At 41.0% G+C, this 18,813-nt stretch overlaps 1 protein-coding gene across 2 annotated transcripts in view; it reads left to right on the top strand.

Moving 5' to 3' along the window:
- Positions 1–279, top strand: part of NKAIN2 (sodium/potassium transporting ATPase interacting 2) — a 722,370-nt gene extending 722,091 nt beyond the window's left edge. For both annotated transcript variants that reach the window (XM_056856242.1, XM_056856243.1), the window contains one exon: positions 208–279. In XM_056856242.1, the coding sequence (XP_056712220.1) occupies positions 208–217 (10 nt within the window). In that variant the 3' untranslated portion in view covers positions 218–279. The remainder of the gene's footprint in view (positions 1–207) is intronic.
- The last annotated feature ends 18,534 nt before the right edge of the window (positions 280–18,813 follow it).

Genomic DNA, 18,813 nt, shown 5'->3' on the forward strand with positions numbered 1-18,813 from the left:
CTCTCTTCCTCTCCTCGTGCTCATCCCAACCTGTCATTGCCAAGATTGGTGTCATTTCAGGAGCAGTTGAAGGACTGCACTCTGATGAACATGCACAAAAATTCATCTAAACACCATGCCCACTTGAACATGTGGGAGAAATTGTAAGTGTGCAGTTCTACTTTTTCCTGACAAAGAATCATTGTCTTTTTAACTTCTCTCTTTTAGGTCAAAGTGACCCGAGTAAAGTGTGTGGTTGAGCTGAAAGACCTGTCCGAGAACTTATTCCAGCATGGCCTCCAATGGGTTGCAAAGAATGAAAAAAGCCCCAACTGTTTCTGTTTCAGTATATACAAGACCAGGAGTGCTTGGGAACTAAGGCACCTCTTTCTAACCCAGAGAAGAGAGCACAAGATTCCTTCTCTCCTGTCTTGGAATCTCCAAATTCACATACAGAAGGTTTGAACAGAGAAGCAGTGGTGCCATCTTCTGGCTGATATCTACTTTCTTCCCCTTTTCTCCTGTCTACTGTCTCTCCATTTGGCTCTTTCGGAGATTCTTTTGTGCTCTGTCTGGAGCCGCATCTTCTTAAAAAACACTAAAGATACTGTGATAACCTTGACAAAGAAGTCAATAGACAGCAAGTTGTTTGACCTAAAGGCTGGATAGTGCATACTTGCCTTAACCCATTCTAAGTTGCACATCAGAGAATTTCAGTATGGGCTTTCTGAAGCAACTTCCTTTAGGCTCAACATGCTGTTCATTAATTCTAAAAGATTTCTAAGGCTGTGTCAGGTAATAGACTCTGCTTCTGCTAACGTCAGCTGTGTAAGAAAACCATCAGAGAGTAAGTGCTTTACTGTGAAGCCGCCAGAGTGGCCAGGATGCCAACACTTTAAAATACACAGAGAAGGATTGGGCTTTTGGGGGAGTTGGAAGATGCAACAAAATGAACTTTTACCAATCGCTGGAAAGAAGCAACAAAACCCCCACTGTTTTTGTTTACTGCACTCTAGGTGCTTTTATAAGTGACTCTATGTCTTTTACCAATGACAGAGATATCTGCATATTTCTATCAACAGAGGCCAACTAAATATGTATTAACTATGTTTACTCTTTTATAACTAATTCCAGTTGAAGATCCTACATAAGTGAGCTTTTTTAAAGAAAAAAACCTCTGTATAATAGAAGACCTTTCTTGTTTTTGTTTTAAGTTGGGGTGGGAGTAGTTGCATTGGTGATATTTTTGAAGACTTTTTGTGGTATTTGGGGGATCTGTTGTGTGTTAGAATGTATATCTCAACTTCCTGTATTATTGTGACTAAAAACCCCCCAACCTGTGCTGTTATGTAGTTGGCAACAGGATGCCTTTGGGAACTTTACTAGTAGATCAATGTGTTTATGAAATAATCTCTATGCCGAGGAACATCCATTTTGTTCTGAATTTAAGCTGTAAATTCAACCACTACAATGACTTTTCATTGAGTGGGGGGATTATTTTGCTCATGCTTTTTAAAAACATAAATAACCCTCATTTCTTTATTCAAAACCAACACAGATACATGAGCCAAAAACAGTTGATGGGCATAAGTTCTTCTTGGCATGGACAAATTGCCCACCAAATCATTGTCAAGCAATTCTTTCCTGTGCTTGCCAAATGTGTGCCTACTGTGTGGCCTATATAACACATCATGATAACTCTCTATGTCCATTCAGTTGGTCCTCCTCTCCCCATCCCCAATTTTGGTGTCTCTGCATGGCTATAATATATCACAGAAATAAATCTTGATGACAATAGGACAGTCATTATAGAAATAAACACGTTTGTGAGGTTCCAGCAACAAAAGTAACATTGATACAATATGAGTGGAAGTGAGTTTAATTAACTATAAAATACAGTAACATAGGCATAATGGCATAATATGACGGTTTGCAGACAGCACATGTGAAATAAAAAATGGTCAAGCCTGTAAAATCCACTGTTCTGATGTTCAGCATTTGCATCATTGTATCTGTTGCAGTACTAGAATTACATAATAATTAATGATGGCACACTGGTATAACCCCTGCAGATGCTCCACCTTGCCTATTTTGTGGTCCAACATTTTATGTCTGAGGTAACTTATAAGCTTAAAATAAGCTTGAAAGGTAATTTATAAGCTTGAAATGCACCTACTGTTAGTGAAGTTAGCCTGGATTATGATGCATGAAAATTGGATCCTTAACCCTGTTTTCACTTCCCCAGTACTTAACATCATTTCTTTGGGGCTTTTATCTATCATTATTTAAGTGGGAAAACTCTTAAGTAGGAGTAACTCTTCAGTATGTAGGTTTTGAGATGTGGCCCTCATATTTTGGTCTGTATTTTAACTGTGAAGCTCCTGGATTTGCTCCTTGGTCCCTCACTGACATTTCATCCCCATTTAGGGGAAGAGGCAAAGCATGTTAGAAAAGTCAGTAAATACGTGCAGAGTGTAGGGTTTTGATGCCTTGAAATGTGAGCCTTTACATATCTCAGACTCCTCTAATTATCAAGGAGGAGGAGGATGCTTAACTATACAGTTTTGTGGAGGATCCATTACTCTGACCTGTATAGTGTTTCAATCTTATCAAACAATAAGCCTAATTATTTTAAATAACAAATTGTGTGCTTATTTCTGTTGTTCATATAATCCTTTATGCAGGGGAGTTTCAGCATCTGGCTTCACTCATTACATATCTCCAAATGTTTGTGAGGCTTATGATTCAATGCAGAATGAATTAATATGGCTAACCAGCAACATGTCATCAATTCACATCATGCTCCATACCCTGAGACATACCCAGGGTATGGAGCATGCATATATATTGGGCCTTTCTTGAAAACTGTCTGCCCACTGGTATGTGTTAGAAAAAAACCGTTCCGTGCAGTATGTGATAGAGAAGTATGCTTCAGTATTTCCCATGGTTTTTAATCCCATACATTCAAGAATCAAGGACCCCCATAAGAGGTATGATAACTTTTGTATGGTCATATGCAACTACATAAGAATCCAAGCTTGCTCATAGCTATATTACCTTGGTGCCAACTTGTTAAAGGGATTGAGTACAATAGTAGTTCTTAGCAGGACTATAGCTAGGGAGAGGTGAGGAGGGCAGCCACCACCCTGGCACGCAGAGAGGGTGGCAGAACTGCCTTTCCTACAGGAGGAGCGGGCCAGGTAAGAAAGGCAGTTCTGCCACCTGCTCTGCATGCCACATGGGCGGCAGCTACAGCCCTGGTTCTTTGTGTGGACAGTGAGTCTCAAGCAAAATCATGGCTTGAAGAGTAGCTGGTAAAAATGGGGGATAGTGATGTCTGCTGTGCAAAAGAGAGTTATTTTTGATTGAGCAGCTTTCTCTATCACCACCTGAACTAGCAGAATATGGGGAAAGGGCTCCCCTCTCTTGAAGGCAGATTTCCACAAGCAGCACTGGTTTTACCTTAGAGATTTCATCATGACATCACTTTCTGTTCTGAAACAGCGAGATGTTTCCAGGTGCTATTTTCCTCCCCCATTTTCCCACCACCACCACCACCACCACTCCACTGAGTGAGAGTGGGGGACAGATAGCATCACTGGGAGGTCCCCCACCACTATGGGGTAAGTGGCAATGCTAGATAGCAGATATGTCTGGGGGCAGTGCTGCCTGAGTTAAGAAGATTACTGAAAGTTGTGGCAAACATCTTTGGGCACATTCATGAATTTATGGTTCTGTTGTGAGAGAAAAACGATGGCACAAAGGAGGAGGAGGAGAAGGCTGCAATCCACAGTGATCACCCTGAGATTTCTGAGCAAACTTTAAGAATGCTGGTATTATGAGTATTCCAAACAGATGATCTGGTAACATTTCAACATGTACACAACAATGTCAGTATTAGGTCTTCATACTTGATTACATTGAAGTTAAAATCACAACCACTAAAAGAAATTCAGGACTGTTGCCTATTATAGTATATAAAATAGTGGACACATCTGCTATGGAAAAAGTTTAGAGCACAGAAGTGTGAAAATATCTGAAATGCTGTTGAATTGTACAGCTGTATCCGCCTCAAATCTAGTGAAGAATGTTATTTTTCTAGACTGGTTTTTGCTGTTGTTATAAATCCAAGTATTCAGAAATCAAGTGTTAACAATCCAAATGTATTTTCTTTTCTTATAGCCATTTGTTTATTCTGAATGTATTTTTAACGAAAGTGATTTTTTTGGACTAACTAGTGTAATTTGCATTAAAAAATAAATTTTAAAAATATAGCTTTCCAAGCTATTCATGGATCTCCCCCACCACCCTGGTTCTCACAAGTGTTTCTGAATGGCAGTTCTCAGAAGATTAAATAAACACAAGAAAGAATCCTATTACATTTACATGCAGGCAATTCTGAGCTGTGCTCCATATGGATATATCAACACTTAATAGAAATTGCAGGTCATAACATCATTTTAACTCAGTCATAGGTAACTTGTATTTTCATTATCTACTGTGACACTAAAAGGCTTATTTTACAAGGCTGACTGTAATAGAGTCTCCACCATTTAGGATATGTCGTATTTTCTCTTCCCATCAGTTTTTTATAGGTCTACAATAATCAACAATGCAGCAACTAATTCCTGTTAAGAAATAATATTGCATATATTCTACACTGTAATTCAGATGTTTTAAGAAAACTATCTTTGGTCATAGTCCAAGGGCTTTTCAAATATAGGATCCATTTTTGAACTTATGTTGCTGTGAGTAGTGAATTGAGCCAGACTGAAAACTACTGTGCTAAGATATGTGCTCTTTAAATGATCCCAAGTTCTGTAGGAAGGTCTGGGTTCCAGAAGGAAATGTTGTCACGTGACATCCTGGATTTCATAACAAGCTAGCAGTCAGTCCTGAGAAATTGATTAGTTTTCACACACCCATACTACAGACATAACAATAATGTAACTACATAAAAGTATAGTTCATGATATACAGTGCAATCCTAAGCAGAATTCCACACTTCTAAGCCCACGGTTAATCACTTAAAGCACCACGTGAGCAGGCAGTAATAACAGCTGACTGTAATGCAGCAGATATAATTTAAATGTATTTGATCACGTTTGAACAGCTGATGAAAGCAGAAATAAACAGATGTGTTGTGGCATCTTAAAGACTAACAAAATTTTATTCCAGCATAAGCTCTCATGGGCTCATGTCTTCAGATGCACTGAGTGGGGGATGAAAAAGGGGATGAAAAAGTGAGTCATGTGATGCACACAGAACATGTCAACAAGATCAGTCCCCCCCCCCCCATGTCTTAGTACTGTCGCGGGTCAGTGCGTTTCAGTGCCTATGCTCTTAGAATGGACCCCTTCCTGAGAAGAAGTATGTTATCTTATTCAGGTAGACACCTAATTAGCAGGACTCAACTGCTTCTTACCGGAGTAAGCTTTCTCTTAAAGTGCGCCAATAAATTATGAAAAGGGACATAAATGTATGTACAATTTATTTTACACAATGTAATATATGCATGTAGATGATTACAAAGTCCTAAAATGTTACCCAAGTTCAGACATGTTATGTTGCAAGCAATCTTTAACAATCTCTATGCCTCTATATGAGAGTATCAAACTTTAAAACAATAATATTTCATTCAGGAAATAATAATGCAGTTACAGAAATCCTGTAAAATATGGTTAGTGCAATGAATTAGATCTGAAATAGTTAAAAGCATCTTAATTCAAAATACCCAGGACATCATAAAACATAAGACATACTTTACCTAGTCATGTCATTTGTGAACCTCCCTAGCACAGCAGGGCTTAGAGAGATCTGAGAAGTTCCTAATTCATGTTAAGGATAATAGACCTTTTGGGGTACTTTATATGTTATTTAAATATGCAAATGCCTTTGGTGTATGCAAAGATTAGAGAAATCTCTGATTCCATGAGTTCATGTCAGAGCTGAAGTCATGAGCCCTTAAATCATATTTTCAGTCCATGCCAGGACTAAGTTCATGAAACCCTAGAGAAATCTCTAAGTGTTTTTAGCCTATAGCTGTGTCAGACCTAGAAAACAATGCAAAGTTTTAAGTAGGGCTGTCGATTCGGTTTGGCCTGAACCGAAAAACAGCCGAATTTCCCCTGATTCGGCGGTTTTTAGTTCAGGACGAACCGAACTCAAAAATGGCGGGAAAACGGGGGTGCCGAATTCAGCAAGTTCGGGAGTTCATGAATAAATTCGGCGAATTCGGGGCGCAGCAGCATAACCGTCAGTAAGCAGCATGCTCCCCCGGCCAATTGGTGGCCAAGCTGGGTCTTCTTCTGGCCAATCAGTCAGGATTGAATACTGGAGGAATCAGCTGCTGTGCGGCCCGGCCGGGGAGAAAAAGGAAGAGAAATCCTCGTGGGGGTGGGGGTGCACATTCGCTCCTTTCCATGGCTGCAGGGGGCACATTTTGGGGGGTAGAGACCCAAAAATTTCAGCAGAGCTTCAGACAAGCCTTCTTAAGAGACCCCCCAAATTTTGTAAAGATGGGTTCAGTGGGGGCAGAAATATGGGCTCCCCCTTTTCTCTTTCCGTGGCTTCAGGGGGTGCGTTTTTAGGGGTGCAGCCCCCAAACATTCAGAATAGCTTCAGACAAGCCTTCTTAAGAGACCCCTCAAGTTTTGTAAACATTGGGTCAGGGGGTCCCGAGATATGGGCTCCACCACTTTTCCTTCCCCCTTTTCCATTTCTGTGCCTGCAGGGGGCGCTTTTTTGGGGGTGCAGCCCCCAAACTTTCAGCATAGCTTCAGACAAGCCTTCTTAAGAGACCCCCCCAAGTTTTGTAAAGATGGGTTCAGTGGGGGCAGAAATATGGGCTCCCCCTTTTCTCTTTCCGTGGCTGCAGGGTGCGCATTTGTGGGGGTGCAACCCCCAAACATTCAGCATAGCTTCAGACAAGCCTTCTTAAGAGACCCCCCAAGTTTTGTAAATATTGGGTCAGGGGGTCCTGAGATATGGGCTTTCCCCTTTTCCCTATTGGGATGAATGGATCACCCGATCTTGTATACATCTCCAGAGTGGCAAAACCTCCCGTGTTTAAATAGAATCGTATTGGATTACCCATTCCTCCCAGCCCCTCGTGATGGAACAGAAGACAGCCACAGTAAGACCCCTTTGGGCGCTTTAATCTATAATTTTTCTCCTGTGTGTGTGGGGGGGGGAAGCAGAGTCTGTGTGTGTGTGGGGAGGGAGCAGTTTCTGTGGGTGGGAGGGAGCCAAAGGGGGCTTTCGCCCGTTCTCCCTGGGGTGTGTGTGCCCCCTTGAGTCTCTATTTTGATGCTTGCTCAAAACTGGTTTTCAAATGGTGACTTAAAGAATGCATTTGCCTGGTCCCGACTCGAGTCCGATGCAAAAGGGGAAATTCCACCCCCTCCTGCTCATTATACATAGCTAGCTGCCTCTGTCCCTTTCCATGGTTTGCAAACTCCCAGTGTCAGGTGTTGCTTTGCATGGTTGCAAACGGGTTGCTTTGCATGGTTGTGTTGCTTTGCAGTTGTGTTGCTTTGCAGTTGTGTTGCTTTGCAAACTTCTTCGCACCTGCCCCGCCCTTGCTCCCTGCAGCTCAGCTGTTTGTCGGGGCTGGGAGCTTTGTGCGTGGGCGGCAAGCTCTGCTCAGAGATGCACATTAAGGGTGGGGGGACCCCTTTCGGGACCCATATCTCAGCCCCCCCGACCCAATCTTTACAAAACTTGGGGAGTCTGGCAAGAAGGGTCCTTTGAAGCTCCGCTGAAAGTTTGGGACCTCTACCCCCAAAAATGCCCCCCAGAGCCATGGAAAGGCGCGGTTGTGTTTTTAATGGCTTTATTCGGCCGAATTTTTTTCCCAAACTTTGAATTCGTGCCGAATTGCATGGACCCGAAGCGGGGGAGTTCGGACTTCAGCATATCCCGAATCCAGATGGGCCAAATTCGGCCGAATCCGAACTATACCGAATTTTTTTTCCCAACAGCCCGAGTTTTAAGACATTTAAATGTTAGAGTTCTGTGTAAGAACTGAGTGCAGAGGCTTCCCTGTCAGCTAGGAAAACCTCTGACTAATGCTCCAGAGGATGCTCAGAATTATCTCTGTTAGCTAGAGAAACGTCTGACACATGCTCAGAGGATAAGCTCCTGGTCTCTTCAACTCTTTGAAGGGTCGCAGAAACCTGTGTAAAGGGAGCTATAGGTTTTACAATCTCCATGTCTGTCAGGACTGGGAGGCCTATACAAGGCTAGATAGATCTTAGTGAGAACTCATTAATCCCTGCCAGAATCAATGAGTTCTCAGTGTTTCCATTTCAAATATGGAAAGATCTAAACCCCTAAACTCCATCCATACTAAGGTTAATGGATTCTAAGAGTCTCCATCTTATTCATAAGATGGAGAAGTCTGCAGGTATTCAGTTCAGACATCCAGTCCTAGCAAGGGCTGGCTATCTTGAAAAGAATCCCCCCTTAAGGGAGTTCTCCAATCTCACAGGAAGACCTGTAAATGTTGGAGAAATCTGTAAGAACCCAGCTCACACAAGGACTGAATACTTAAAGAAACCTCTTTAGGCCTGAGAGCCTCAGTCCAAGCAAGAATCAAGGCTCAAAGTCTTTACATCCCAGGTAAGGGATGGAGAGATCTATTCAAGTCAATGGCTATCAACCTGTTGTGAACTCTAACTCCTGGCTAGGAAGCTCCTCCTTATATAATTTCCGAGATCAGTATCCTTCCCTGCCCTTGATGCTGCTTGGCAGGATCTGATCTTGAGATTGTCCCTTTTTGAACTTCTAGCAGCAGCTTTTTCTGCTGCTTTTACCTTACAAGGATATCCTTCCTTCAGAAGGTCTTTTGCTGACCTAGCCATATACTAAAGTCAGTTTATGTCTTTTTAATATTTTTTAAAATATAAATTTTTCCAGCATTCTCCTTGTGTTAAGAATATGGTTAATTTGATACCTGTCTTACCTTTAAAAGACTTTCTTAACTTTAGAATGACATAAAAACTTCACATAATATTACATGAGATATTTCATTACATCATTGCTCACGGTCAGCAAATGTTATCAGAGTACAGAGGGAAAGTTCATTTAGAATACAGAGGGAAAGTCAGAAACACCCCGTTGCTCTCTTTATGGAGGACATCCTGTTAGCCACCTTCGCTGGCTACAAGGTTACTCTGCATCTCCTCAGCGTCTTTCTAAGAGGACTGCAGCTCCTTGACTAAAAATGGTTAAGCTGAGTTATTTTTTCTGATAATCAGGCTTCTGAAAACCCTGTCAGCTCCTTACACATGCAGTTTATATGGATTTCAAAATGGGAAAATTCTATGTTTTTCCTCCTTTGGTGCAGGAGCCCATAACAGTACATGTTCCACACAACACAGTCAGAGCCTATGTTGAGCCTCTGCTAATCTACCTGGTAAAAGGTAAAGGTCCGCTGTGCAAGCACCAGGTCATTCCTGGCCCATGGGGTGATGTCACATCCCGATGTTTTCTAGGCAGACTGTTTTATGGGGTGGTTTGCCAGTGCCTTCCCCAGTCATCTTCCCTTTACCCCCAGCAAGCTGGGTATTTATTTTGCCAACCTCGGGAGGATGGAAGGCTGAGTCAACCTTGAGCCGGCTACCTGAAACCAACTTCCGTCGGGATTGAACTCAGGTCGTGAGCAGAGCTTGGACTGCAGTACTGCAGCTTACCACTCTGCACCACAGGGCTCCTAATCTACCTGGAGCCAAATAATAATTTCCACTGGTGTTACCTTTGAAGAAGCAGTCCATTTCAATCTTGCTGCTGCACTGTGGACTAATGGAAGTTTCTGATCTACCTTCAAGGGCAGCCCCACATATAACTATTACAGTAATCTAACCTGAATGTGATCAGAATGTAGTTGACCCTGGCCAGATCATACTACCCAAGGAAAGGTCACAACTGACATCCATCTGTCCATTTAGATCTTACAGTACTCCAATCTGCAAGCCTGTTCCTTCATGGGGAGTACAACCCAGTTCACAGTAGGCTATCCTCCAATTCCAATGTCAACATTAGCCCCAACCAAGACTATCCCAGTCTCATCTTTAGACTGCAGATGGTATCTCACATGATTGCACACTCCTCCATATAAAACATCTCCACACTGAAGCAGAAATGCCAGGAAGAATGATTCCAGAGTTGTTATTTCCCTGATAATCTAGTTTTCTAGGTACAGGGAATTCTTTGTTGGCGGGATAGGGCTGCCAACCTCCAAGTGGTAGCTGAAGATCTCTTGCTATTACACTGATCTCGGGGCAACAGAGATCAGTTCACCTGGAGAAAATGGTCACTTTGGAGGGTAGACTCTTATGGTATTATACCCCACTGAAGTCCCTCCCCTATCCAAACCCCACCCTCCTTAGGCTCCACCCCCAAAATCTCCAGGTATTTCCCAACCTGGAGCTGGGGAGCATTCAATAATGTGAGCCACAGATACAGACAAACCAGGTTGTTCAGTACTTGGGCTTAAGGGTCTCAATTTGGAAACAACAAGCCCTGAATGGTATTAAAGAAGAATCGAAAAGGGGAGGTGACTATTCATAAACTAATTTGAAATATGAAACCAAATCTACTACTGAAAGAAGCAAAATAAATTCTAAGCCAGCCATGGTTGCCAGCCAACCTTTGGGGCAGAAATTTAATAAATCAAGATTTTCATATGACCTCATCACCAAGAAATGGATCCCTAGCATTGCTGTATGAACTAGGAAAAGCGTTGCCTACTGAATAAAAGGTGCGGGGTGGGGTGGGTGGGAGATGTCAGCTCTATTTCACTCCATTACTCAGGGGCGCATTTCCTTCTGTCAGTTTACAGCAGACTGCTAGACAATAAGTATGGGGCTAGGGGAGGAGTTAGAGTCAAGAGTGCCATATCAGTAAAATAATTGAATCTCATACTAGTCATTGTAAAAAAAAAATTGTACACATGTGTGTTCTTAGATAAATATACTCATACTTCATTTTACATTGATGTGCTTTTATAGCTGCAACTCTGAAAGAGACCATAGACCAAAAAGTCTGCAAATTGATGTGTCACCAAAAGATGATGGACTGATTCAATTAACCAATAAGTCATTTTAAGAGTGCTGCTGGCAGTTACTTACCAAAGCCATATACTGCTTTCTCTCTCTTCAGAGGTTTGTCTTCTGTCATTTTTCTTCATTATTCTTATTGTTTCTTTCATAAACATTTGGCAAACATTCTCCGCCCAGTAGATAGGAGTTACATATGCAAATCAGATCACATTGATTAATTTAGATTTTTTTTTCAAAGAAGGCAAAGCTGTTTCTCTTTCTGTTTTACATTTGCTTCTGAGACACCAATAGCATTTGTAACCGAAGTGTTACGTGAGAGGCAATCAGGTTCTCCAATGATCTTGCTGGTCATTTCCATGTGCAAGGGAGAGTAATTTTTGCTGACCCCCCCCCCCAACAGACCTATGATTCCTACCTCATCCTGTTACTGGGGGTCCCTCATTCCCCAATAGGACCATTTGGGGGTGGTATTTTGGACTGCAACACAAGAGGGAAGGTAGCAAAAGCCAATGAAATTTTTCGACAGGATCCAAGCCATAGAACTCAGGTTCATCTTAAAGGTTATAGAAAATTCTTGGCCTTATTAAACAGACATATGTTTACTTCTCCCAAAATTCCTCAAGTATTTTGCTCAACCAGGACTTTCCAAAATTTTGCCTTGAAAGTTTCACTTTAAGAAAAACCTGACACAATACATATACACCCATTTAAGATGTTTTTGCTAGCCTTATCAAACCTCCATTGACTTCCTGCCAAACATTGTATTCCAATATTGCACCTGAAAACTAATCTCCAGAGAACCACAACATTTTCCTTTTGGTTAAATTGGTGGAAATTCTAGTCTAGTCTACTTACTAAATTTTGTAACTGACCCTTAGTTCCAGAAAAAAAGAGAACACCACTGATGAATGTAATCCTGTCTAGGTTGCCACACACATACAGTTTGTAAGAAAAAACATTGTTTATAACCCACACACACATGTACACACCATTCATAAATCAATTCAATTTCTTACATTACTTTTGGGCTTATCTGTTGCAATAAAGGAAACATATACATTGTGAAATGAAACAACATATGACACCATTAATTAATATCCTGCCAGTTTAAGTTTTCCTGAGCTGTGAGCCCATTCTTGAAGGGGGAGGTGAAGCTCCTTTAGAGCCGGTGTGACCCCACACTGGCATAGGTGCCACCTTATTACAGAATAAGGTGGCACCTATGCTAGCGCAGGGGCAAACACACCGGTGTCCAGGCGCCGCTGGCCACCACCACCAGCTTAGCCACACTTGCAGGGTTTTCCCGGATGGTAAAGCCTGCACCAGCATGGGGGGGGGGCAGTCCCCCGGGGTGGAGCTACCTTTAAGCAGCTTCCCAAGCCCTTTTGCCCTGGGAATGCCCCCTTGAGCAGTGGAGAAGCTGCGCCACTTTTTTCGGTGGCACAGCCCCATTGTAGGCAATGGGGGATTTCCCCCCTTTTAATGTTTTTTAAATTTTTGATCGTGTTTTTTAGCCTCCATGGCAGCCAGGAAGACTTTGAGGAGGTGGCATATGGCTGTGCTGCTTCCAGCTGCCATGGTTCTGCCCCCCTCTTCAGGACTGGAGTGCCCATCTGTACTCACTCTCCTCCTCACCCAATACTTAGTTTAAACATAGAAAACCCCAGTAGTTGTCTATACATGTATCTGCTTTAAAATATTCACATTACTGTGTTGTTACTGTGAGGATAAAATGGGGAGAATAGTGTAAGTTGCTTTGGTTCCCCATTGTGGAGAAAAGTGGAGTGCAAATATATAAATAAATAACATTTGCTCCCTGCACATTTACTGCTGTTAACCTTGGAATCTAAAATGTTCCTGCATTTTAAAATCACTTTTTCATCCATCACCTTGTAAGTACTTATCTCAAAAGTCCTAGTTAAGTTGCCCCCAAGAATTTCATCTGATGAGAATTTTGAGATTTGAATTATGCTTCAGCTCAACTAAGGTCTAATCAGCCTAGCTAGGGGGAATTATATCAAGGGTGAATTATATCATGTTCAAAACCAAACCCCTGCCTATGAGAGGCATTTAAAAAGCCCAGTGATTAGATACTAGCCTAGCAGAAGGATAGCTGGCAGTGGATTTAATATATGTTTGCAGAATACTCATTTTACAATCCCACATGGGTTCTACCCTGCAGTTACTGACTGTTATTAGTGCCCAGATTTTTGTCACTTCTCTATGGTCACCCATCTCTGGCTCTCTAGCCATCTCTGAATGTTCTCACCTCAGTTGTCAAAAAGTCAGGATATTTCATCAGGACAAACAAAACTAGCTATAGTGCAATTAAACAAGTTTTCATAAGTTGTGATAAATATCTGCATGTCCTGATTTCGTACCTGGAACACTGACTGTCCTGCTAGTCCCATTGTAGCAAAATATAATTTTTTATCAATTTAAGTCCAGCCTTATTGAGGATATATCTTACTAAACCCAGGAAGTTACAAATAGTAGACATCAAGCTGTTAGATTAATGATCCATCTTTGAAAACATTTTATATGTAGGTGTAAAAATAATGGCTACCAGCATTCATGAATATAGTTAAACCTCCCCTATATTTATTTATTTCATTTATTGTATACTATGATGGAATTGCCCTTTTTACTTTATATAAAGGTCAGAAATATTTGGCACATGAGAGGCTTTTTGAGATAAAATTTAAAAAAGCTTTTATTTGTCTCCTTTGAGGGGAATGTAAGGGTCAGGTTAATAAACTATCATAACATGAATGTGGCTTATAACAGAACAAGAATGAGGAATACAAGAGGTATTGTAATTCAAGATGTATCTAAGATGGTTTGCTGACAAGTGTTGATACTTTTATTAAGTACTGAGATTGATTTCTCTTGGCAGTCACAACTTTGTTTCATAAACATAAGCTTCTTCAAACAGTAATTCTTTCGTTGGAGGAGTTACGAACATATACACAATTGGCCTTGGATCACTCTTTTCACTAGACTATTTCTCATTAAACACTTAGGGATCACCCTCTCAACACTAGAGCTATTTCCCTTTGTAACTGGTTATAGATCCTTTCTGATCCTAAACCAAAGTGTGTTCCTTTCACTCCAGAGGAGAATTTTCTACAGACAGCTTGCAGCTCACTCTGCTGTCTCCAACACTGTCTGATAACAGATTTGTTTCAGCTGTCCGTTTCAAACTGTCCATTTTCTAACTGCCATCTTTAGAATTCCCTGTCAATCAAGGGGTTCTATTACTGGGACATTTCCTCAGAATATAGCTGACCTTAACATACACCTTAACATATTTCAGTCAGGGGGTTCAATTTTATGGGCCACCAAAGAGGGTGCCCCATCCATCCTCCATTAATTCCAATGGGGGGAAAAGGGGGGCTTATAAAATTGGACCCCCTGACCCAATCTTTACCAAACCCAGGGGTTCTAGTAAAGAGAGTCACCAGCAGCTATGCTGCAAATTTTGTGCCTCTACCTTAAAGATACAGCCCCACAAAGATAGAGTCCCACAAAGGTTCCCCATAGGCTTCAATGAATCTATGTCAGACTGGAGAATCTCATAAGAAAAGATTTCCCACCATAGCTGATAATGGAAAGGGTGTGGGAAATTTTTTGGCTCCATTATAATGTATGGGAATTTTTTGTGGGGCTCTGGGGGCGGTTTCCAACATGAGATAGAAAGGAAGCCACGGCCTTCCGTTTGCAAGACCTGGACAAGGCTGTCAATGATAAGACATTTTGGAGGTTATTAATCCATAGAGTTGCCATAACTTGGATGCAACTTGACAGCACAAAATACTCACAACACTGAGGTTTTTAATTCATCCATTGTATAAAACTTTTTTTAAAATAAAATCCTATCACCCAGAACCATTTTCACTGTTTCTTCCTATGTTAGTAAATGGGGTTTTTGCAAGGTTAAAAGGGTGAAAGAGACATGGAAACAACTTCCTTCCTTCTGCACCTTAACAAGTATAAGCACAATTAATTGAACAAGCTGCAAAATGTTAATCAGTGTCAGCTAAAATTCTGCCTTCGCAGACATTCATGGTGCCCTAACTGTGACAGCTGTATATCAGAAGAACTTCAACCTGCCCTGGTTGGCAGGTTCTTCCATTTAACCTGTAAATTGATGCATAAACAACTTTATGGGAAAGCACAAGAGTCCTATTTTTGTCTCACAAAAGAGAACTGAGACCTCTGAAGGCTCCTAAATCTTCCAACATTTGGGAAAGAAGCAACCTTAAAGCAGAAGCAAGGATAACTAAGATTAATGGAAAGAAAAGTCAAAGAAGCAAGTATGAGCTACAGATGATAGGTTGAATGAGATGAAGCTAACTACTTATCCTAGCTTTGGGTCAGTGCACTTGAGGCATCCCAAGTCAAGGTCCCAATGCTATGTCACCAGCAATCCCAGAAAACTAGCACCAGGGAAAGTGAAGAATGTCTGTGAACCTTTATTGTACCACTGCTAAAGCCCCATGTTCCTCACTGCTCAAACTGCTCCTGCTCCATGATGATGATGATGATGATGATGTGTACGGAAGGGACACCTGCAGATTGCCACTGTCCAGTGTCATACTGTGTTAAGCTTGCAGGAATGAGCAACTGCAGATTTGACACCCTACTTGTCCTCCTTAAACCTCTGAACAAGTTGGCATCCATCTGCCATCTTGAAAGATGCTCACTATTTCATACTGGAAAGGTTACATCACAGACTCTGGCATTATTGTAAATAATGATCAGTATAGCCCACAATCTTTAGCCAGTTTGTATCCCTGACTATACTGTGCTCGTGGGCAAGTACGTCCGATAGTTCTTGTTATGCTACTGTTTGAGGGATAGTGCTGTATACATGCACAGAGGTTTATAAAATTATGCCTGTGAACCATGGTGATGTACAAAAAGTACCAGCATGCTAGACCTGTTTGTAATCCAAATGCTGCCATTACATTTAAGTTTTATTATCCTCCATTAGGACTATATTTCTATCAAATCTTCTTGACTACCTACACTCAACCACTTTGACCATAGATACATTGAAGGAAATGCTGCTAACATACCATGCTAATAAAAGTACACTAAAGCAGAGACAATTATCATTTTTAATTACTATTTCTGGATTGCTTCCAACCTAACGATCATCTGTGGACAGCAAGTACTGGTATCATTTACTAGCACAGAGAGAATCATCAGATACTGATCAAAGAACTCAGATTGCTTATAAAACACATATATGGGTTGCTGTTAGAAAGACTGAATGGCAAAGAACTAATAATGATCCCTCTTCCCTTCTTGCAACCGTACCATGTATGGCTGATTACCATATTGTCATTTTAAATGAAGTTGAAAACGGGCTGACAACTCAGCAATGTTTTCCTTTCAGCTCTACAAATGCTGCAGCAACTGATTACAACTGGATTCTAAGTACTTAACAAGAGCATTACAAAATGCAGAAGACTAATGAGGATAGAGGAAGTGGGGAAAGAGTGGAGGGGGAGACACACACAAAAATAAATTAAATTAATGAAAAGGAAGGAGGAAAAAGAAGCCATTTAAGCAATGTTCATTATACCATAATTTAGAACTACAATGACAGAAAAAGCAATTCCATAATGTATTCTCTTTATGGTTTCATGGCCCAATTTGTAAATTGTCACCTCGCTTCTCTTATTCTCTCTCTCTCTTTCTTTCTCTCTTGGGGGGGAAAAATGGATGCACTAACTACTCCAAACCATGATTACAATGTTAAATAGAGCAACGTGTCACCCATTTTCAGGATGTATGTGTTTTCTCTTCTTCTGCATTTGGAGACAATATAATATTTTTCCAACATTACAAAAGAGAAGAAATGGTGAAAAGAAGATTCACATGTGATCTGGGCTTCGTTTGTGTTCTCCCTTTCCCCATAAACATAAACATTCCAAATTAATTCCCATTGCAGACTATATGCACAAATGAATTTATTCTTTCACTTAATGGAATTTTTGCTTTTGCAATATGTAAAACAGGTTTCAAATGTATATATTAGATGAAAAATATATTCATATACTGAGAAATAAAGCTAGGAAATAAAATGGTGTGTCCATGAAAAAATTAAAAACAAAATCAAAATTCAACCTGTCTGTGATATCATGAAGGCTTTTCCAGCACAAATGGCTGATTAGAGAAGTTAAGTGCAGGAATGCCAATTAACGGGGGTAATTACATCTCTTGTTTTTAAAAGGGAAACCACAGAGATTTTGTATGAACAACTTGCGCTTGAATTGTTGTAGAACCCTGCTTATGAAAGGAGAAAGTTATACACTGTACCCCAAAGGTTATCAGAACATACCTCAGTCAACATACGACGCTCACTTTTTTAAAAAAAATTGCCTTGTTTGGACCTCCTTAATTATAATTAATTATTGTTCAGCTGTAATTTTGGCTCTTAGATGAAAGTTCAGTGTCTCAGCCTCCAGCAGTGTAGGTATGTAGCTTGCAGTAATGATGGTCTTCTGCTTCTCTGCTGATAAGAATGGTTTATTAAATTTTCATTCTCCCCCCCCCCATGGTGCTAAGGGCATGATACCCTTATTTTATCCTATGACAGCCTTGTGATGTAAGTTAAAAGGTGACCCCCTGAACTTCATGGCAGAATGTGATTTTGAACCCCAGTTTCCATAACCATGGTCAGACACTCCAGTGTGGTGGAGTGTCAGACTAGAATCTGGGAGATCCAGGTTCAAATCCACACTCTGCCATGGAAGCTTGCTGGGTGTCCTGTGAGCCAGTCATGTACCCTCAACCTAACCTACCTCACAGGGTTGTTGTGAGGATAAAATGGAGGTGGGGAAAATGTTATAAGTCACTTTGGGCCTCCATTAAGGAGGAAAGTGGGTATAAATGAAATAAATAATAAGTAAATAATCTCTATACCACACCAGCTTTCTCCATAGGTATGCTGCTTCCTGAGACCTGCCTTTCACTAGAACATTTTCCATATGCTCAATTCATCCTCCAGCTGTATTGTACCTGTACTAGGAAAAAGCTGGCCATCCTTTTATGTGATATTGTTATAACTTAAAGCAAGTTTGAATCAGATGATAGATGACAGACAGACAGATCGGTTTTTTTTATTGAGTATTGCAGTATTTTCTTTTTTTTTCCAGGTTAGTTGGTCCAAAAGCAAGACATTTGAAAACAGTGCAGAATGAAGATAAGAGACATTGGAGATACAGAGCAGAGAATCGAATCTAAAATTTCATGGTCTTATGGAGGATTTTGGAAAAGAGAATTTGGAGGGGAGTTTTAGAGAGTTGTAGTGACTTTAACCCCAAGAGGATTAATTATTGCTAGACTTAGTCTATAGTGCTTTGTTGTCCCAGTTCCTTTAGTTAGTGTTGTATTGTTGTAGTGGGTCTGTAGGAAAGTGGAGTTGGTTTTTCTATTGTAACTTGTTATTTATTAGTTTTGTGCATATTTTGCTGCAGTACAGGCTTGAGCTGAATGCAGGGGAGTGGGTTAAATGGGAGGCCAGGGGAGGGTCGGGAATCCCGGTCCTCTGGGGATGTAGGAGGTATGGCGGTGGGAGCAGATGGTTTAAAGAAAGGAGTCAGAGATGTGGACAAGCTTGGACCCCTTCCAATCTGCACCTCATCCCAAGAAATGTCCCATCCCGAGAAGCAAGTTTGGTGGTGTGCTCATGATGAGGCCGCAAGAACACCTTATAGGATGCTTATGAAAGCCTATGAAGTGGCAGTGAAAGCTGTTA

The sequence above is a fragment of the Euleptes europaea genome, chromosome 10 (assembly GCF_029931775.1).
Source record: "Euleptes europaea isolate rEulEur1 chromosome 10, rEulEur1.hap1, whole genome shotgun sequence".
Taxonomy (NCBI): domain Eukaryota; kingdom Metazoa; phylum Chordata; class Lepidosauria; order Squamata; family Sphaerodactylidae; genus Euleptes; species Euleptes europaea.